Source organism: Pelodiscus sinensis, chromosome 6 (assembly GCF_049634645.1).
Source record: "Pelodiscus sinensis isolate JC-2024 chromosome 6, ASM4963464v1, whole genome shotgun sequence".
In the NCBI taxonomy this organism is placed as follows: domain Eukaryota; kingdom Metazoa; phylum Chordata; order Testudines; family Trionychidae; genus Pelodiscus; species Pelodiscus sinensis.
The window spans coordinates 50,224,749-50,244,913 of NC_134716.1; the positions used below are offsets into that span (position 1 = coordinate 50,224,749).

The following is a 20,165-nucleotide window of genomic DNA, read 5'->3' on the forward strand; positions in this document are numbered from 1 at the left end:
TACGTCTAGACTACATGGCTCTGTCAACGGAGCGACGTAGATGAGGCAGGACGACAAGGGAAATAAAGCAGCAATTTAAATAATCGCCATTTCATTTAAATAAAAATGGCCACCGCGCTGTGCTGATCAGCTGTTTGTCGGCACAGCGCGGTAGTCTAGACGGGGATCTGCCGACCCCAGAGCCCTTTGTCGGCAGATCCTGTAAGTGACAAACAGCTGATCGGCACAGCGCAGTGGCCATTTTGATTTAAATGAAGTGGCGATTATTTAAATCGCAGCTTCATTTCCCTTTGTCGTCCTGCCTCATCTACATGGCTCCGTCGATGGAGCCATGTAGTCTAGACACACCCTTGGTGTCAGCCCAAAGGTAATTTTTTTGATGCATCCCTGACTGCCTACGAACAGCAGCTTCAACCACTCCCATGGCCAAAACATTCCTCCTACAGCTAGTTTGCAATGGGGTTTTCAGGAGACAGCCTGTAGCTGTCTTCCTCTCCCTTGAACTGTGGGACTTCTCCCCATCAAGTCTATGGGTTTTAGAGTCCCTTTATGTTGTTCAGTCCCAATTACTTGCAGTATACAGGCAGGGATGGGGATGATGACATAAGCTCTTCTCTCTCCCTCTGTCTGAAACAAGCCCAGCAATATTTCAGATGTACAAAACAGCAAAAATACAAATAAAGAGGTTTTATTTTTTTATTGAAAATGTAAAAGTCATGTGAATCATGTACAATATTTTCTCATAAGGAAAATGTTAGCTGTTTTGCAATGTTTCACAAAACTGTAAAACATTTTTTGTATAAAGACTTTCATAAAACAAGGATGAAACTAAAACAGTATCACAAAGCTATCTTTTAAGTCCTCAGTGGAAAAGGTTTAACAGATTATGCATACAAGTGTCAGGAGCAAGGACTCTTGCATTTGTAGAACTGAAAAGAGGGCAGACAAAGGCATAAAGAGGCATGGGTCTTTTGTTGAAAACATTTAAAATCAAGTGACATGTTAAAACAGTACAGACATGTGGTTTCATAGGATGGAACAAATTCTAGAACTTGTGTTTCTCTACACTACCTCAAACAGTGCAACAGTGATTCAGTGTAAATCTCTACAGTGTTTCATTGATTCAATACTTGTGTTCAAGTATGTGTTCATGAGCACAATCGAAATCTCTACTTTGCTATTTTGATTTTTTTGTTTATCATAGGTTATATGCTACAGTAGATTCTCTCCTACAGTATGTCTCTAACTCAAAGAGAAACTGCTTTCACAATACATTCTGTAATAGCCTGTTCAACAATGTTAGCTTAGTCACCTCAACATCTGTTGCAAAATAAACAAGGTCATTCTGACTCTGAATGCCAAAAAATTAAAATAAAAAAAATTGGCTTTATTTCCAAACACAGCAAACCTATTCAGCTAAATTAAAATAAATTCAAGATAACACAATGGGGTTTTTTTCGCAACAGAGAGATGACCCTATTGCAAATAAACATTTAAAATACTATTTTTTTAAAAAAATTCTGATACCTGTATATGTATCCAAAATTGTTCATATAAAAATTATGAAAACCTCAGAAGATAAAACATGAAGGATTTGTAACCAAAACAATAAAGCATGTCTGGCAGGCAAAAAATAAATTAATTTGATTAAATTATATGTAATCTGATAATATTTGGTCTGAAGAAGCGCGTGTGTGTGTATGTGTGTGTGTATAAATAATGAGATTGCAAAGAGCTGAGAGCCAGCCAGCCTGCCAGAGGTCAACTCTTTTGTTGCATTTTTTGCGCATAAAAGTCCCTGCATGTCTCACAGCAACGTTGATACCACCTCATGTCCTGACAGAGGTTCTTCTCTCGTATCACTCTGCAATATACAGGCCACTGGTCTCCCAGACACTTGAATGTTAAAGCAGCTGTGAAACAACATACAAAAAGCACAGCTATTCATCTATACACACAAATAGTTCATTGTATAACTAAGCCAGAGTATAATGTTCCTTCATTTTATTATTACCTATTACTAAATTTGCTAGTACAGAATCAAGTAGCAGAGGTGTCCTTAAGATATCTAAGGGCTTCTGACACAAGTGACTCCCTGCTAGTGACTCCATTGTGTTGGGAACCAAGAGCTAGATTGAGTAAAAGAAGCTACCGGGGTCACTGATATGGAAGTGGCCAGCAGGCATGGAAAGAGAACACTGGGACACATCACAGGAAGGCAGAAATGAGGAAAGGAAGCTCCAAGGGCATGGAAGCTCTGTCAGTGGGAAAGGATGGGTGAGGTGAAGCTAGTTTACTTTTCAACACAAGGAAAAATATCCTAATGTGGTGACACGCTTCCAATATTTTAACAGATAGAATTTTTGAGGACCAGCTAAGTAGACTCCACAGTTTCCCTGGGATAGATGCCACACACTTACAGGGTGGCACAATTTCAAGCTAACAATTGCAAAAGCATAAACAAATACCTTTTATCTAGAAAAATTGATACTGTAATACATTAGTAATGACTATCGGTGGGGCGAGGGGGGGGGGAGAGAGAGATTTCAGGAATAACACATTATACTTGTCTATACATATCATAATTACTGCAATCTCCTTCTCTGTGGCTTGGAAAACTGCAACCTTGCCCTCTCAGCTCCGCTCTAAATGATGTTGCTAAGATTATCTTCCCGCTTATCGCTGAGCATACCATCCTCTTTGAGTCCCCGCTTCTCTACTGTGTCAAACCCAAGCTTTTCTTCCTTATGTTTAGGACCCTTCATGACTTAGCCCCACCCTACCTAGACGTTCCATTAATGTATTAATGACTCTGACTACCGCCTTCAGTCTGCCAATGTTCCCACCATTCAAAACCCTTCTACTTCAAAAACTTTTGCACTTACTCCCTTATGGCTGTTTGTGCACATCCCATCAATATAATATCTAAAAAGCTGCTAGCCCATTTGCCTTAGAAACCCCTCCTTGAGACTCCATGATGTCTTTACAACTCTATCAGCAGATAATGATCAGGCAGGCAGTGAGCTCTAAGTAGTACTTACCATACAAAACATGTTCAAAGCACCGTTGCCTCACCCACCCTTACTCCTTGCTCGTTTGTTCTGTCCACCTGTTCTGTCCAGCATGTTGTAACTAAGACTGTAAGCTTCATGGGATACAATCTGACCTTTCACTTCCCATCTATATAATGCCTCACATAATGAGACCCTGATCCCTAATTGGGGTCTATAGTAAGATGGCCAGTTACTGCGCATCCCTCAAGGACAGGGGCCACTTTGCAGGCCCTCCCATTCCTCAGGGACTCTTTAGAGTCCAGGCTGCAGACTGACCACAGAAGCCTATACAGCAATGAAACAGACCCACAGCCTGCAGCTGGCATGGCCGAGGTGCCTGGCATGGGCCAGCTGTGGCTTTTTCATTGTTGTGTAGACATTCGCACAGAGCTCTCCCTTTGTCCCTGTCTGCTCCACCTTTCTGCCTGGAGCTCTGGGCCAGACTTCATTTTGTTAGCCACACCTGCAGCTTCATGCTGATATTTTCAAAGAATTCCCTGATCCAACCCAGAAGTACCTCTTTAGTGATAAGGGTCAGCTAGCCTCAGCCCTCCAACCCTTAAGGGGCAAGCCACTCTCTTACAGGGCCTCCAAGCACTATTAAAATACAAATATATAATACATATAATCAAATGTGCAAATAATATTAGAACAGAAAAATAATTTGGTATTAGAGATGGATTAGATATTCCTGGAGGTGACAAGGTTAGGCTCAGATGAGATAAGAGCTGTGCAACTCACATTCCCCTGCAGGCGTGGGGGAGAACAGAAACTAAAACAGATGTCAAAAGACGTATCTGAAGAAGCATCAGTGTATATACTGCCTGGTAAAAATATATCTGGAATCCCAAATGGCAGGTCTACATAAGGCAAGCATTATTGCCTCTATGTGTCTGGGAGAATTGGCTCTGACACCTATTAGATAAGGTTGACTTTGAGGTTGCGAGCATCAGAGCTATCCCTTATCTCCTCAGATAACTCAGCTTTAGAGGCCTCACTCCCTCCCGTTGGTCCTTCAAATACATTACATTCATTTTAAATTTTAAATCAACATGAATTTTCTACATTGTGTATTTATGTAAGCAGAACTTTGTGGCCTGTCTCAGAATTGAGACAGGGAAATGCCTCTGTCTCACTGAGTGGACAATGTTTTCTGATGCTGGCAGGTTTCCAACCTTTTTTATACTGTGGATCGGCAAACCCATTCACAAGCTTTTGGTGAATGGATAATATTTTATTTGCATATTTGCATATTCATTTATTGCAAATAAAATGTTCCTGGTCTCCCAAAAGCCCCAGCCCACAGATCCGCCACAAATAGCCAGCTTCAGTTCCAGCAGTTGCCATGCGGCAGGCTGTTCATGGCAGCTCTGGGGGCCGGAGCTGCAGGGCCAGCCCATAACATTTTGTACCTGAGGCAGGGAGCTCAAATGACCCCTCGCTGCACCAGCAGCAGACACAATTTTCTACACTCTGGGTCCTAGTGGCGCCCCCCGCCTTCCCCCCCCCCCCCACACATACACAGTCTGGCACCTGAGGCGGACGCCTCAGTTCACCTCATGGTGAGGCCAGCTCTACGGAGCTGGGGTACGCTCCAACTCCCTGAGCCCACCCAGCGCCAGCCACCCATTCCAAACACATCAGCTCCAGATCCCTGACTCTTAGAGCCCTCCACCACCAGACCCCCCCATGCTAGCCTCCTGTTTCCAGATGCCCATTGCACCCAATCCCCAGAACCTTTCCCAGTGCCAGCCCCCAGTCCTCAATTTTAGCCCCTTTCCCAGAGTCTCCCAGTGCTAGCTCCCCACCCTGGATACCGCAGTGCCCCCTAGTGTCAGCCTCCCCCACCTCTTAGATTCCCCTCACCTCCAGAGCCTCCCCAGCACTAGGCCTGTCGCCGGTGCCCTCAGTGCCTGCCCCACTCTCACCTAGCCCTGCGCTACCTCCCAACTGCCAGCTGAGCAGTGCTGCCCATGTTGCAACTTCTCCAAGGCTTCCGTGTTGAGCTCTGCGCGGCCCTCCCACCATGCAGCAAACTGCTCTTCCATGTCTGGGAGGAGACCTTGCCCCTACCCGGCACTGGTTGGTTGACAGGAGGGGCAGGACATGCCTCTCCCAACAGGTGCAGTGAGAGGGGAGACTTTGGGTAGTACACCCGGGCCCTGGCCTCCGGAGCCACCGCAGCCCAGCAGCTAGCAGTTCTCGGCCTCGCGTGGTTGTTGGGAACCCCTGAGTTGGGCAATTGTCGGGCAAACAAAGACAGATAAAAGATGAAGGACAGCTTTGCCCTTATGAAATATTATATAAGCAGGTCTTTAATCCACAGCTGTCATCTTAGTCATCAAGCAAGCTGAGTCAGTGGCAACAATATGATTTAAGGGTTCCAATTTCAAAGGGGAATTCCCTTCATTAGCTCAAAGGGAGGATTACAGAAAGGCTGAAACATTAGATTTGCTTTCCATGAAGGAATAATTTATTTGACAGGAGGGTTTACTCTAACAAGAGCTCTTAAAAAAATCTTCTGGAAAGTGTGTACTGGCCTATTGCAAATCTTTGAATATATCCCAAAGATGTTCAAAGCTCAGACTGATATTCTGAGGAGTTGATAGTAAGAACCTCATTAAAACTCCATTAGGGATTTTACTTGGAGGATAACTGGTAGGGTTAACAGATCTCTCTCTACACCAGTAGAAGAATTTATTCCATACTTTCTAATAGGAAACAGAATTGAGAAACTTTCAAAAGGTCCCAGTGAGTTTGTTTCAGACCCCTTTATGTTGAAGACTTAATCTCTGCTGCCCAATATAATCAGGGGCAGACCTAGTGATCTGCATAAAAGAACCATTTGTACAAACTCTTAAAACAGTGTTCTTGGTCTTTTAAGGACCATGAGACTGTTGTTTGGAAAACTTAGGAAATTAAACTTTATATATTTTCTCAACCCTAGAAAAATATGTGGTGCAATTAATCAGAAAAAATAGTTTGTTTTAAACACATTTCTAACACCAATAAAAATGTATTTACATGTTGATGTTGAGTAACAATAGTAGGATGGAATTCAATACCACATCCCATTTATGGACAGCTAAGTGTTTTCCAAACATTTATGAATTAAGCTTCATAAACCCACTACAAAGTATTTTATCTGCTATTTATATACAGGGAAAGCTACAGAGGTATTAAAAACTAACATGCCTAAAGTGACAAATCATTTTACAGGAGATATAAGGATGTGATCTATATCTCCTAAATCCCAGCCGTGGTATTTTTAATCACAGGATCCTTGTTTTACTTCATAAGGAAAGACATAAAAAGATAACTTTTGCACTGTCAATTGTTTTTCTGCTTACCTAACCTGGGCGATGTGATTGTGTTTACATTAATTTTCTCATTGCAGGGTTGAAGATGGCAAGGTCTGTATGCTGCAGGCTTTTCTGAAGAAAAACATTCATTGCCATGCCTTCCTGTGATCTTGTGCATGCACTGAATTACTCGGGACTGCATTCCTTTGCCACAGGTAATGGAACACTGCAACAGAAAGAAGAAAGGCATGGTTCAGTATTCTGTATTTTTTCTGTAAAAATTTGGAGTGAAATCCTGACCTAAATCAATGGAAGTTTTGGTATCAGAGGAGGGTGGGATTTCAGGCAGAGTCATAGTTTCATGAATTAAAATTGAATACAAGCAAACTAGAAAATATGATTACGTCTAATACTTACAGCAGCATTTCTCAATCTACGGATTATACTCCCCCCCCCCCCCAATCAAAAGGATATGAAATCTTGCCAGGGTGGGATATTGGTTCCATCTACCTGTTATAGTCAGGAACACACACATCCTGAAGCACCACCAGTGAAAAAAGCAAAGCAAAGGAAGCCTCTCAACTCCAAGGCCCGCTTTTCCATCCTTATTTTTGAATTTACCCTCAGGCAATAGAACAGTGATGAGTGGAGCAACAGAATATGCTCAGAGAGATTAAAGAAAGGGAACAGCAGAGGATGGAGCGACTGCCACATTCCCGATCCCACTGCTAAATTCGTCCTCTCACTGAGAAGAGGAGATGCTGATTCTTTTTAAGTCTCTTTTCTGGTTTCTCTTCGTGTTTTCTTCAAGCACTGAGATTAAAATGCTTCTTCTTAGCTCCTGCAAGAGTCTAGGCACCTCGCAAATCTTTTTATTTTGTCCCACACCCAAGGGATTCATGCAAGGGGAAAGGGTAGAGAGAAACAGAGAAAAGGAGAGAGAAAGAGAGATGAGAGGAGATTCTGTGGGAAGATGCTCAGGAAAAAGGAAGACTCAGAAGCAAAGGAGAGACCTAGAATAGCATGAACAAGAAAATAATCTTGGAAAACGATCCCTCAGTCTCAGAGGCCTTTGGGGAAAAGCCCATTCTCCCAACCTGAGACACATTCTTTCCAGTAACCATGCTACACAACCACATCATAAACATCCAGGAACCCAGCTCTGCAATCAGCCGTGGTACCAGCTCTACCCACATATCTATACAAGCAAATTTATTACTGGAGCCAAAAACATAAACTATCAAATCAGAGGATCATTCAACTGCACATCCAGCAATTCGATCTACGCCATCAAATGCCAGCAATGCCCCACTGCTATTGTTTCTTTCCAAGAATCTGGGACAGTCCGTATGGGAAAGAATCAACGGACACAAATCAGATATACATAAAGGGAACATACAGAAACCTGTTGGAGAGCACTTCAATCTACCCAATCACTCTTTAAAAGATCGCCAGTAGCTGTCTTATCACAAACTAATTCTACAAGTCAAATACACAGAGAGGTGTTGGAATTCCTATTCATCCACAAGTTCAATTCTCATGCTAATGGCCTCAATAGAGATGAGGGATGGCTCGGACATTAGCAACCTAACATTCAATGAAGGTGCAAACAGCTCTTTATCTGTGTAAATTTCTCGCTATTACTATCCTTTGATCCTTATCTGCTTCTTTCAAATGTTTATAGATTGTAAGTTCTGCCTACTTTTTGTTTTTCCCTTTGATATTTTCATACCCTCTGCTCCTTGTTTCCCACCTCCCCCTCCTCTTTTTTTCCTCCTTCCCCTGTCTCCCTTTTCCACTATTTATTTTGGGTCTGCACATCCTAAATGTAAAACTCCGGTCATCTGAAGAAGTGGGCTGTGCCCACAAAAGCTCATGATACCATATGTTTTGTTAGTCTATAAAGTGCTACCAGACCATTTTGTTAAATTTATCCTGTAGAGACTAACTCAGCTACCCCCGGAAGCTTAAGAAAATAATGAAAATGGGAAATCACAATAAATAAAATTAAAAAAAAGATATAAAAGAGTAAAGCAATGATCACCAGTGCTCTGCATGAAGGTAATTTCATGTTAGCAAAAGAAACTATATTTTAAGATTGTACAGTTACTTTGTTATAGTTATAGTTGGTAAATTGGTTATCGTTATAGAGTTTAAGATCAGAAAGGACCACCAGATGTCCTACCCTGGCCTGTATATTTGAAGTCAGCAACCAATTAAACAACAACTCTTATTGGGCCTGGGCAACGGTTGAAGATAGGAAACACAACCACAGCAAAGAGGGTCTGAACAGTAGTTCTCTCTGGGATGTGCACCAGAAGTATGTAATACATTGGGTGTGATTAAAAGCAAGAATAGATGATTCCTAGCACAGATAGGCAGCAGACAGACATTATTCAGCATGGTGCACTGTGATTATTATGACCCCAAACCTGAACACATCCTTTAGCTAAGTGCTGGCCAGATTAAGTAAAAATTATGTAATACAGCACAGATTTTTCAGGTTGATAAGCTGTGGAAATGTTGATTTGCCATCTCATCAATGTCCCTAATTGATTGTGTTCAGTTGAGTTAGACTGACATTATATTAGTGTAGACCCCTTTCTATAGTTGAGAAGAAATATTGTGCCAACTGGCAGTGGAGTTGGGGAACTTTCTCAAAACACTTCTTTTAGGCCAGGTTCACACTAGCCCTGGAAGGCCAGCTTAAGGTGCGTAACTCCAGCTATGTAGAGTATGTAGCTGGAGTCACCTTACCTTAAGCTGAGCTTGTTGGCATCCACACAGCAGGAGGCCAATAGGAGCAAACACTTCTGCTGACTTCCTTTATTCTTTGCAACTGCGAGGAGTACAAGCGCTGACTAGAGCTGCCCTCAGCATTCAATTTACAGGTCTAAATAGAACCTGCTAAATTGAATGCCAGAACGTTGATCTCCACTGTGGCAAGTGTAGAAGTGCCCCTAATCTCCAGAGAAAGTGCAGAGAAAACCATTCAGGCTTTAGAATCCATAGCAGCTAAACAATAATATAGGTGTAATCTTAACAAAATGACAAGATGCATCAAATGTATTATATTACACAATCAAACTTGCACAAAGAACTGACTGTGCAGTCAGAACCTAATCAGTCTTGCCATCTTACTGTTGTCAAGGTGTGTGGTGTCAGAAAAAACAGTATAGTAACAGTAGCTTTCTCTTTCCATAAAAATGATTGTCACATAAAATCCTAAAGGATGAACCAGGACAGTATCTCACAGAGGCACATGAAATCTAATACAAACTTGTGAAACACACCCTTCCTCCTTTGTTAACTTTGTACTCACAGAATCTCATGAGACATACTTACATTAAATATCCTGTCGCATATGTGCCATTGTTTTAAGTGTAATTTTTCTGAAAAACAATGATACAGCATTGACATTTGTCCCTCTCTGCTAGAGCTAGATCCTGAAGCTTTATTAAATGTATTCTAAGAGAAAAGCACTTGATACGTTTCTCTTGCACACTGATGCAAGGGGCTCTGGCATTTGGGGCTTATACAGATAAAAAATGAACATGACTTGTGCAACATTTTTATTTAAATTTTAATTTCTTGAACAAGATACTGTACGTTTTGGATACCTTGTTTAACATGCCCTGAAACGTATCTTCTAACTAGAGTTTAGCTATTGATCCCTATGTTAATAATGACTAAAAGTCCTTGTGATTTTATATTTGATAAAATGTCAATCAACTTCAAGATTTAAGTCTTTAAAAGTTTGCCAGCCATCAGAGGAAGGGTTTCTCTTTCATGCATGTTAGTGGAACAAGAAGTAAGATGTTTGGGATGGCAGAACAAAAAACCCCAACCAAACTTTGTCTCAGTTTTATAAGAATGCTTATTTTCAAAATCGTGATTTAGAAAACTTTGTGTTCAAATACTTTGCATTTGTCTTAAAAGGTGCAACAAGAAAGATGTTGACTGTGGTATCTCTCTGAACACAGAGTAGAAGCCCAAGGCCCATCAAAATCTCTAAGTTGTGAATCTATATTACAAACAGTGACCCTTGGTATTCGCTAATTCTTCCAGTTTCTTCTCCCAATCTAATGCAAAACTGAGCCCTCAATAAGCTAGGGGCTCAGCTAGACCTCACCTTTCATATCACATTTCCCTTGTATACATTGATCATTAATAATCTGCATTTACGTAGTGTTATCTATCCCAGGAGACCAACAGACCTTACAAAAAATAAATTTTAGCCACACGTTACCCTTGTAAAATAACTAAATATTACCATTGCATTTTATAGATGAGGAAACCGAGGCATAAAGGGATTAAAAATTATTTGTCTAAAGTGACCTCTCCCTCGTCGCTGATCCCACAATCTGCCCACCTGGTATTGACCTGTCCCATCACCAGTGGTCCCCCTGTTGAAGAAGTTCCTGACTGTGCACAGACAATCTCTATGCAGCCAACCAATATCGCGGAGGCCTCTGTGAGAGCTTTTTGTGCAACTGCAGCACAACACAGATGATGATGCACATTATCAATTAATGCCCACTGACTAGGTTCAGCTGTGGTGTAGAAGAACTACATCATGTCACTGAATCATCACTTGGCTAGATGATGATGCACACACTAAATAATAAATCAGAGAGGTTCAAACTGATGCAAGTGCAACCCCATAGATGTGCAATTATCAATTTTAGGCAGCAATTCAGGTGTCTTATTAAAATTGTATGGTATTTTTCTGTATTTAAAAATATAAAATGATCTTCAAATTACAGCATAATATAGTTTCCTACTTATGACTATCAATATCTTCCAGGCTAATATATTTGGCAATAAGAAAATCTATGCAATCAAAATCACTAATGAAAAATAATTAACATAATTATACATAAAACAGCCCTACTACCACCAATTCCTGAGTAAAGTATTGAGGCTCAACAGGTGTCTTTTGTAGATCCTAATTTAATTTCAACCTACTCTTCATTACTATGTACTGGGGAATACTCACTTATGGGGTTTTTTCCCCAAAAAAAGAATGGAATACTGCACACACTACAGTTCATTTTTCTGGTGTTCTAGTTATTTCTGACTTCTAACTGTTCAGGTGACCTACATTTTGAGGCCATGTAGCTGATTAGCAAAAATTCCCGTAGGACAACTGTGTTTGTCAGTTTAGACTAAATGTTCTAATATTCAGCCAGAGGTTTTTTTTATGTGGCTGTTAATCTGGCAATTTTGGACACAGTCCTAAAGGTCCTGTAAAACTGTTCAAGCTGCAAGTCGTGTAAAACATTCCTGTTAAAGCCTCTACAAAAAAATCCTGGATAAATATAATTAAAAGCTATATTTAAAGTTTTTTTCTACATGAAAACTACATATTCTATATGAATACTGGCCTACCTTTGAACTTCTTTTAAACATAATTTCAGGGACTGAAATCTAGCCGTTAAATATAACAATCCTTACACTTGGCATGAACAAGGATTACCCGAGATTCCTTCTTTCTGTTCCCTGCCAAAGATATATATTTTTGGAGAGAATACATATTCCCATGGCCAACAGCTGAGAAAGGTGCTGTAATGCCTTAGTGGTTTCCAGCTGGCTTCAGTGAAAAATAGGAATTCCTAAATTAAGGGGAAAATTGTAACTGGCAGTCAGTAATGGTCAAAATGTGTATCTCGGCCAAAATAATAGCAATCATTGTAGGATCTGATAAAATCTACAATAAGAAGCGCCAATCTGTGACAATGTTAACAGAATTAACTTGGACAATTTGTCTTCAAGAATAAATAGATTGCTCAAAAAGGCGTTTTACAAGTCTAAGTAACATTCAAAGTGGAGAGAGATGTTCTTATAAGGAAACTCAATGATGAGTTCTACTGGAAATTACTAGCACAGCATTCCTAATCATTTATGTATAGGTTTGTCAGTTCCAGCATTCAAGCAGTTTCAATCTTTTAATAAAGTGAGTGTGAAACAAGCATATTTGGTAACAGTGCTCATAAGATTTGAATGGTTTGAAATATTTTTGTTTACTTTGCATTATTAATACAGTTTAGTTTTGAGAGCTGGTATTAGATCATGCAGTGTACTTGTTTGTATAAATGGTTTTGTTTAAATAAGGTTAACAATATGCACAAAAGTTGTTCATCAAGCTAGCCAGATTTTGCTGTTTATGTCCCAAAACTAGATCTGCTTTATTTGTACAGACATTTGTGTATCAATTAATCACAAGAAAGGAGGAAGAATGGATCCAAATAAATGACTCAGAGTTCCTTCATGCCTCAACTGAAGGAATATCTTTGCCACAATCAGTTATAACACACCCATCACCTGAAGATGTCAAACACTTACATTAAGTTTAGCTCAGAAAACCCTTTTTTGTCCCCCTTCCTATTTTTAACCATTTTTATGTGGATATTTTCTTGTTTCCCTTCCCTTTCCGGTATCCCTTTTCACTGTTTCCTGTTTTTCTTTAGTACAAGATGACTGCTTCAGAGAATTGTTTTCTTTACTGTAGCCAGACTTTGGGCTCCATCTTATATTAGCAAATTATGCTATAAATGTAGCCTATCATGGAATAACCCTCAGCCTCTGTTTTTGAGAGACTGAACCTGGGCCCCATTCGTGTTAGTATTCCCATGGAGAAAAGCTGTCATAGTTGTTTGTGGATAAAAAGTTGACCTTTAAAACAGACAAGCACTATTCCATTAAGGGCTTTAAATATTAGGAGCAGTACTTGGAACTGTCTTTGGTACCAAGTAGAGACCCAGTGGAGAGTATGACATGTTTGTTAAGTGTTTCTTGCTCAAGAGCCATGCTGCAGTATTCTGCATAAACCAAAGCTACAGTGTAACTTTATTCAGTCCGAAACAGAGTGAATTACAACAAAGGGGGGAAATAAACAAACAAAAATCCCCATAGAAGTGAATCAGCTCTTACAGTGGCTAGCCTATTCATAAGCACAGCAGTAGCAGTGACAATAGCAGGTATTCAAGCAGATGATGATGCACTAACAGTTACTACTATATGCAACTGACTTGCTGCCTTTAAAAAGCCTTTCAAACGCCTTTTAAACCCCTTCTGTCAGGAGACAGAACCTCATGAGATTCAGAGAATGCTTTTGGCCCTGATGTTTCCCAAGATGATGGCAGATGATGACACAGATTCCTTCCACCTAACTTTTGAGAAAGTAGCAACAGCATCACAATGGCCCCCAGAGCACTGGGCTAGCTGTCCTTCTGAGGGGGGAAGGTCAAGCAGCATACCAAGGTCTTGGTGAAATAGCTGCCAAAGACTATAAACTGATGAAGTTGTATTGGATTGATTAGGCATAACCTACCATCAGCAATTCTAGAATGAGAGGTATTAGCCCAAGACCAGCCCTCAAATGGTTCCCAGAGGCTGAAGGGCTTCTGCTGGTGCTGATTAAAGCTGGAAAATTGGATGAGAACTCATGCTATGGAACTGTTAATACTCAAGCAACTCCTACTGGCAGGTTGAGATTAGATCTGAAGTCACCAACTGGAAAAGCTGTCAGAAGCTACATGCTTCATGGATGACTACTTGACAGTCAAGTTGCTGAGGACCTAATGAAGAGGAATCATAGACCATTCTGAACAGCAAGAAGTAGAAATGCACATTCAGCGACAGAAGGAAATTAGGATAGGTGAGTTCCAAAAAGGCATAAGCACATGTCTGGGCATCAAAAAGAACCCACTGTCTGTGACTCTCTTAAGGTCTTCTCAGATAACAAAAGGATACCCCCAAACATGCAACAGGACCTTTGACACCCACCTGCCGAGGCACAGGACCACCCTAAATCTTCACAGAAAGGGTATATCCACACTAGCTCATTAGTTCGAGCTAGATGGGTAATGAGGGCAAGCGGAGTTGCAAATGAAGCCCGGGATTTAAATATCCCGGGCTCCATTTGCATGTTCCCGGGCACTGCCATTTTTAAATCCCCCTTAGTCCGAACTCCGTACCCGCAGCTACATGCGGCATGGACTAGGTAGTTCGAATTAAAAATCCTGATTTGAACTACCGTTACTCCTCATTCCACAAGGTGTAATGGTAGTTCGAATTAGGATCTTTAATTCGAACTACCTAGTCCGTGCCGCGTGTAGCCACGGTCACGGAGTTTGGACTAAGGGGGATTTAAAAATGGTGGTGCCCGGGAACATGCAAATGAAGCCCGAGATATTTAAATCCCGGGCTTCATTTGCAACTCCACTTGCCTTCATTACCCTACCTAGCTCGAACTTACAAGCTAGTGTAGCTGTAACCAAAGATATCAACCAAAGCAGTGGGCGGTAACATGGTGAGTGCTTTTGCTCATATACATAAGCAGAAAATGGGGCGTGGAGAAGGGGCCCAGGAAAACAGTTCTAGCCAGTCAACGACAAGGAAACTCTGGCCCTTGTAGACTCTTGTTGCATTCAGATGTTCATCTGAGAACTAGGGAAAACAGAGTGACTACTTACAACAAGAGAAATGTGCATACAGTGCATCCACAGCTACTTTAGCCACTGTCCATGCATCACAGTTTAACACTGATGTGTGGTACAAGAGCCCCATGTGCCCATTCCTCCAGACCTATCTTTTCTGGTAATACCAGGATGAGATTCACTGTGCTTTTCTGAGTTTCTTTTCAAGGACCCTAAGCAATTTTTCTATGGACAAGAAATCTTGGCAGGAGAAGTATATATAAAGAAAGGACAAGACATGAAGGAAACCATTGCAGCCATAGGTAGAGCAGATCACTCAGACCCAGGAACTAGCCAATCAGAGAAGAGGACAAATTCAACACAAGATTAGTTGTAGACCCCCTTTGCAATAGTAAGGGTATGTCTACACTACAGAGTTCTGTCGGAAACACTACAGCTGTTTTTCCGACAAACTTTGAGGAACGTCCACATTGCAATTGCGTTCTTTTGCAAGAAAATGGAAAGAAAAGGGGGGATTTTCCAGCACTGGTAAACCTCATTCTATAAGGAAGAAGCCTTCTTGCAAAAGAGCTCTTTCAGAAAAAGGCGTGTGTGGACGGGGAAGAGGGAATTATTTCAGAAGAAGAGGAAAGAGGTAAAAGCACAGGTGCCTTGGTGGCCACTCCATCCATAGCAATCACACCTTACATGCAAGAGAGTGTCCATTCAGTCTGGATGCTCTCTTTCAAAAAAGCAGACTGCTTTTTCAATGCACTTTTGCAGTATGGACGCTCTCTTTCGGAAGAAGTTATTTCGGAAGATCTCTTCCAAAAGAAGCTTTCTCCAAAAGAAGCCTGTAGTCTAGATGTAGCCTAAAATCCTAAAATGCTGAGTAAAATCTTCAGATGCTAATTCTTTTCAGATGTTTGATTAGAACAAAAACTAACCAGACCTTGGGTTGTGTACTTGAGCAGATGGCTGTGATTAATAGTGAGGAAGTAGACCCCCAGGGATTATGACACTATCCACATGTTGCCTTCAGGTCACATCTTTTATGCTAGGCAGATTAAGACCAGCAAATGAAGGAGGTGCAAACAGAATGCCTGGTGCTCACGGTATACCGCTGCAAACTCTGTTACTTGGCACATGCTATACCTTGTAAAGGTCATTGGAAGAGGGGGGAATATAGCCATGTAGCTAAAATTTATTTCAGTGCTTGTATAAGACTATAATAATAAACCATATGCAATGTAATGTGCCTCAGTATACCCTGCCAGCCATCAGTGTGAATGAATGAATGCATATGCTTTTTACTTTGTAGTCCCAATAATGCCTTTTTCCCTAAAAAGATCCTGAGGTCCAGAATTCTGGCACTTTTTTTTAGCTCAGTATCCACAAAGAGAAAAAAGATTTCTGTGACTTCTTCCCTCAATACCAACTGATGGCTTACAAAGGTACCCTGGGGCTCTGCCAGACATGCCTCAGCACTGCTGTTGCTAATTAGACTGGGAGCTTGAGGTTTCAAGGGAGCAACAATTTGCTGTCAGACTGCCAGAGGAACCAGCATTAGGCTGTCTCTGAGATCGTTAAAGCCTCCAGAGTACTAGGGAAAATGATGGGGACAAAAGCCCTAAGGACCAAGGGCTTTATTTTGGTCTTATATGTTTATAGCCTGCATTTTTGTTGATTTAATTTAGACCACCACTGCCTGGGCCAAGGACTGACCCAGGTTATTCAAACTCAGACTTTGTCCAAGGTAGTATTCTTGGTGTCTGAAAAATACCCTCTTTTGCCTCACAAACTAGTATCTGCCAAAGTTCTGAGGAACACAGTATAATGAATGAATACAATGGTTATTTAAATTACAGAACTGAATCATTCAACATACTATGTATTAACCAAATTAAATACACCTCATTCTGAGAGATACTTTGTGTGATGGAAAAATATAGACCCTAGCTGTTGACAACATTTAACTGATAATTTGTATTGGAAGAAATCCTTTGGCTCACTGGGATTATTAACTAGATCTCTGATGCTAATACAGCACTAAAACAAAAACTATCATATTCCAAAAAAATGACAGTCCAATAAATAACTATCAGGACATCTGTACAGAATACATTAAGTTCATTGGATGTTTCTCTAACATATTCATCTTAAGATAAATCTTAAAGATAAATTGTAATAAATATCTTCACATGCATATCCACTAAAGAGTAGAGTTTCTGCTGCTTCTTCTACACTGGGATCATACAGGCATTTCTACTGAGATCAGTAACAAAGTCTAATCACAACTATCAAAGTCAATTTTAAAAAGTGACAAACTATCGTAGAGAAAACATAAGACAGACTACATAGGATAATTTCAAGATATAGTTAAATACAGTATGTGGATCTAGCAGATTGGAAGGGACAGTTGAAAATGTGTAAAATGGCCCTGTAATAAAAAAAAATTATATATATGATGATAAGGTCTGATATATGCTATTTACATGTTGAAATAAAGATACATTTTTAAACCTCTACAGAACATTTTTATAATTTCTAAATTACTATTCAGTATCTTACTTTACTGGAAGCAAATAAATAATCCAGTTTCATCATGTATTCTCAATTCTGCCCCTATTCTTTGCGTGATCTCATCATGCATTGACATTGCTTCAGTTGTCATCTTTATACTGATGACAGTACCCTTTTTACTCCTGCCCTGTTTACCCAGATGCTACTTTGTATTTCATCTGTCTCCCTTACATGACCAAAGTGAACTCATAGTTAGTTGCAAAGATCATTCTTGTTATCTGTTCTGACCAAGTCACCCCTTCAAATTTCTCCATTCGCTATCTCTTTTGCATTACATCAATTTCAAGTACCTCTTGTAACCTTTGTACTCTTCTGCCTCTTTGTACTTATCTGCTCTCCTTCCTTTTTGGATTGCCCTGCCTCTTCTGTTCAATGAGTATGTTTGTTTTTACCACCTACTTGCCCACTTCTCCCATGGCTATCTATGCACCTTCTTTAATGCTGTCCCCACACACATGGAATGCCCTTCTCAAACTGATTTATAGTCAGTGTCCTGTCATCCTTCAAATCACTTTGATGCCCCCTTTGATGAAGCCTAAAAGAAAGAACAGGAAGAGTCAGAGTCAACTGCACTTACGGGTTTTTTCACTACTTTTAAAAACGATATGAAATATATGCAAAGGGTATATATATATATATATATATATATATATATATATATATGATTGACTGCTCCTCTTCCACTCTTAGTACGTCACTTGCCATCTTAGATTATAAACCCCTCAGTACAGAGACCATGTCTTCCTGTGTGTTTGTACAGTTTGGAGCACAATGGGCTTCCCATCCAGGCTGGAACCTTGGTACTTTTTCACCACAAAAATGCATGAGAATAAAACCCATTCTCTGTACAGACACAACAGTTTTGACAGAGCAATGGCCAATTGCTATTTTTGGATACTACTTTGTCATTCCCATTGTCATTTCACTGAGAAGACTTCTACAGTTTGGATCTCTCTGTAGGCACCCTTTGGACCTGACCAGTCCCAAAAGAGGGAATTTGACAAACCAGAGGAGGTCCCCTGCTACCTGTTCCCCAGAGCACCTTCCCAGCCACCACCACCCCGCAAGGCTGCTGCAGCCCCAGCAGCCTGGACTGTTCCAGTCCCAGCCCCACTATTGGGGCTGCCGCATCCCTGGCCCCAATACCAGGGCTGCTGTGTCTCCGGCCCCAGCCCCGCTACCGAGGCTGCTGCGACTGCCACATCTCCAGTCCTGGTCCCACTACTGGGGCTGTCACGGCTCCCGTTACTCCAGCCCTAGCCCCGCTATTGGGGCTGCTGTGACTCTGTCCTTGATACTGGGGCTGCCATGGCCCCTGTTATGCTACTGGGGCTCTGTTACTAGTCCCAGTCCCAGCCTCGCAGGCTCCGATCTGCCAGCCCTCTTGCCAATGGGGCTCCTAGCTAAGACTCCCTGGTCCAGGACCACCGGTGGTCCTGCTGGACCACGGATGTTGCAAGATGAGGGAGTCCTGGTTTTGGGAGGTCCAACCTGTAGTGATAGTAGAAAACTACATGGCAACCCCCTGCGTTAGTTTACTAAGAGGGGACTATTAAAATATTTCACTTATTTGTAATTCTATGCACATATAACATGAAACTGGCAAACACTTTTAAAATCCTATCTAGTTTACACTTTTAACAACCTATATATATATATATATATTGCAATCCGACATGACACTATGTTTGTCCCAGGCATAAATTAACAAAGAAGAAAGCTTTGTCTAAAACAAATTAGGCTAATGTTACAGGATAAGTTGAAAATGAGCAAACAACTCCCACTTTCATTTGATTATATGGATAATTTGTGACTTATTTGCTTATTCATCATTTCTGAAAACAAAGACATACCTCATTTGTTGGCAACAAAGCTGTGTGATTCAGTTAACTTAAAAGTTATTAAAGTGATGCAAGGGCTATTTTGACTTCTATTATTTCACAAGAGTCACATAATATCTTTCTTCATAAATCTAGTAACAATGTCATATTTTGATATGTGGCCAGTACTGTTCTGTTCCCAGAATTTAAAAGAGCTAATAATTCTGGATTAGGAACGAAATAACTAAACAGGGCTAATCATTTTCTCAGTACAACTAATCTCTTAAATAATATTAAAAGCTTTGTATATTTTAATTGGAGGAAACTAAATTATTTGCATCTATCTGATATGGAAGCACTCTGCATAGTTTAAAGGTTCAATTGCTAGGGTTTTTGAACAGGTGACAAAAGCAAAGAAATTCTTTCATTCTTCCCCCTCTGTGGCAAAAACTGTTTCACAAACCAAGTATGAAGGTCATAGATGTCAAGTCTGTGTGGTTTTTGACTGTACAAAGGTTTAAAAATTAAAAGACAATTGGACAAATCTGGCCCAATTTACAAGGCTGTAGAAGATGTAGTATCCCTACATTGCTGTGTAAACTGATTGCATGATGGGAGTGGGGCCAGAGATGTCAGCCTTGATTGCCTACTTGTCTGCTTCTTATGGGAGCAGGAGGTTCGTGCATACCCCTCTAAGAAGGCTTTACTGATCCTAATCATCTCTCTCCTTCCAGTTCAGTCCATGGGGGTTGCAGTACAAGTCTACCTGGGCCAGTGTAGCAGGGAGATACGGCAATTCCTGGTTTCTTCAATTTTATTCTAGATACTGGGGAGATCACCTGGTGATTCATTTCCCTCAGGGAAGGCATGGAACAAAGAGACTATCTGTGGTTCAATGAGCCCTATAAATTTTGCACTACTGACAAAAATGTTTTGGACCTCTCAACTGGGTTATTCTATCTGCTCAGTCTTTCCTCAGCCAGTTCT

General features: G+C 40.8%; 1 protein-coding gene across 1 annotated transcript in view; it reads right to left on the reverse strand.

Moving 5' to 3' along the window:
* Nucleotides 1-682: 682 nt before the first annotated feature.
* Nucleotides 683-20,165, reverse strand: part of ADAMTS19 (ADAM metallopeptidase with thrombospondin type 1 motif 19) — a 221,669-nt gene continuing 202,186 nt past the window's right edge. Inside the window, exons 22-23 of the mRNA XM_014577964.2 lie at nt 6,404-6,581; nt 683-1,913 (exon numbers count right to left, since the gene is read on the reverse strand). Of these exons, the coding sequence (XP_014433450.2) occupies nt 1,762-1,913; nt 6,404-6,581 (330 nt within the window). The 3' untranslated portion in view covers nt 683-1,761. The remainder of the gene's footprint in view (nt 1,914-6,403; nt 6,582-20,165) is intronic.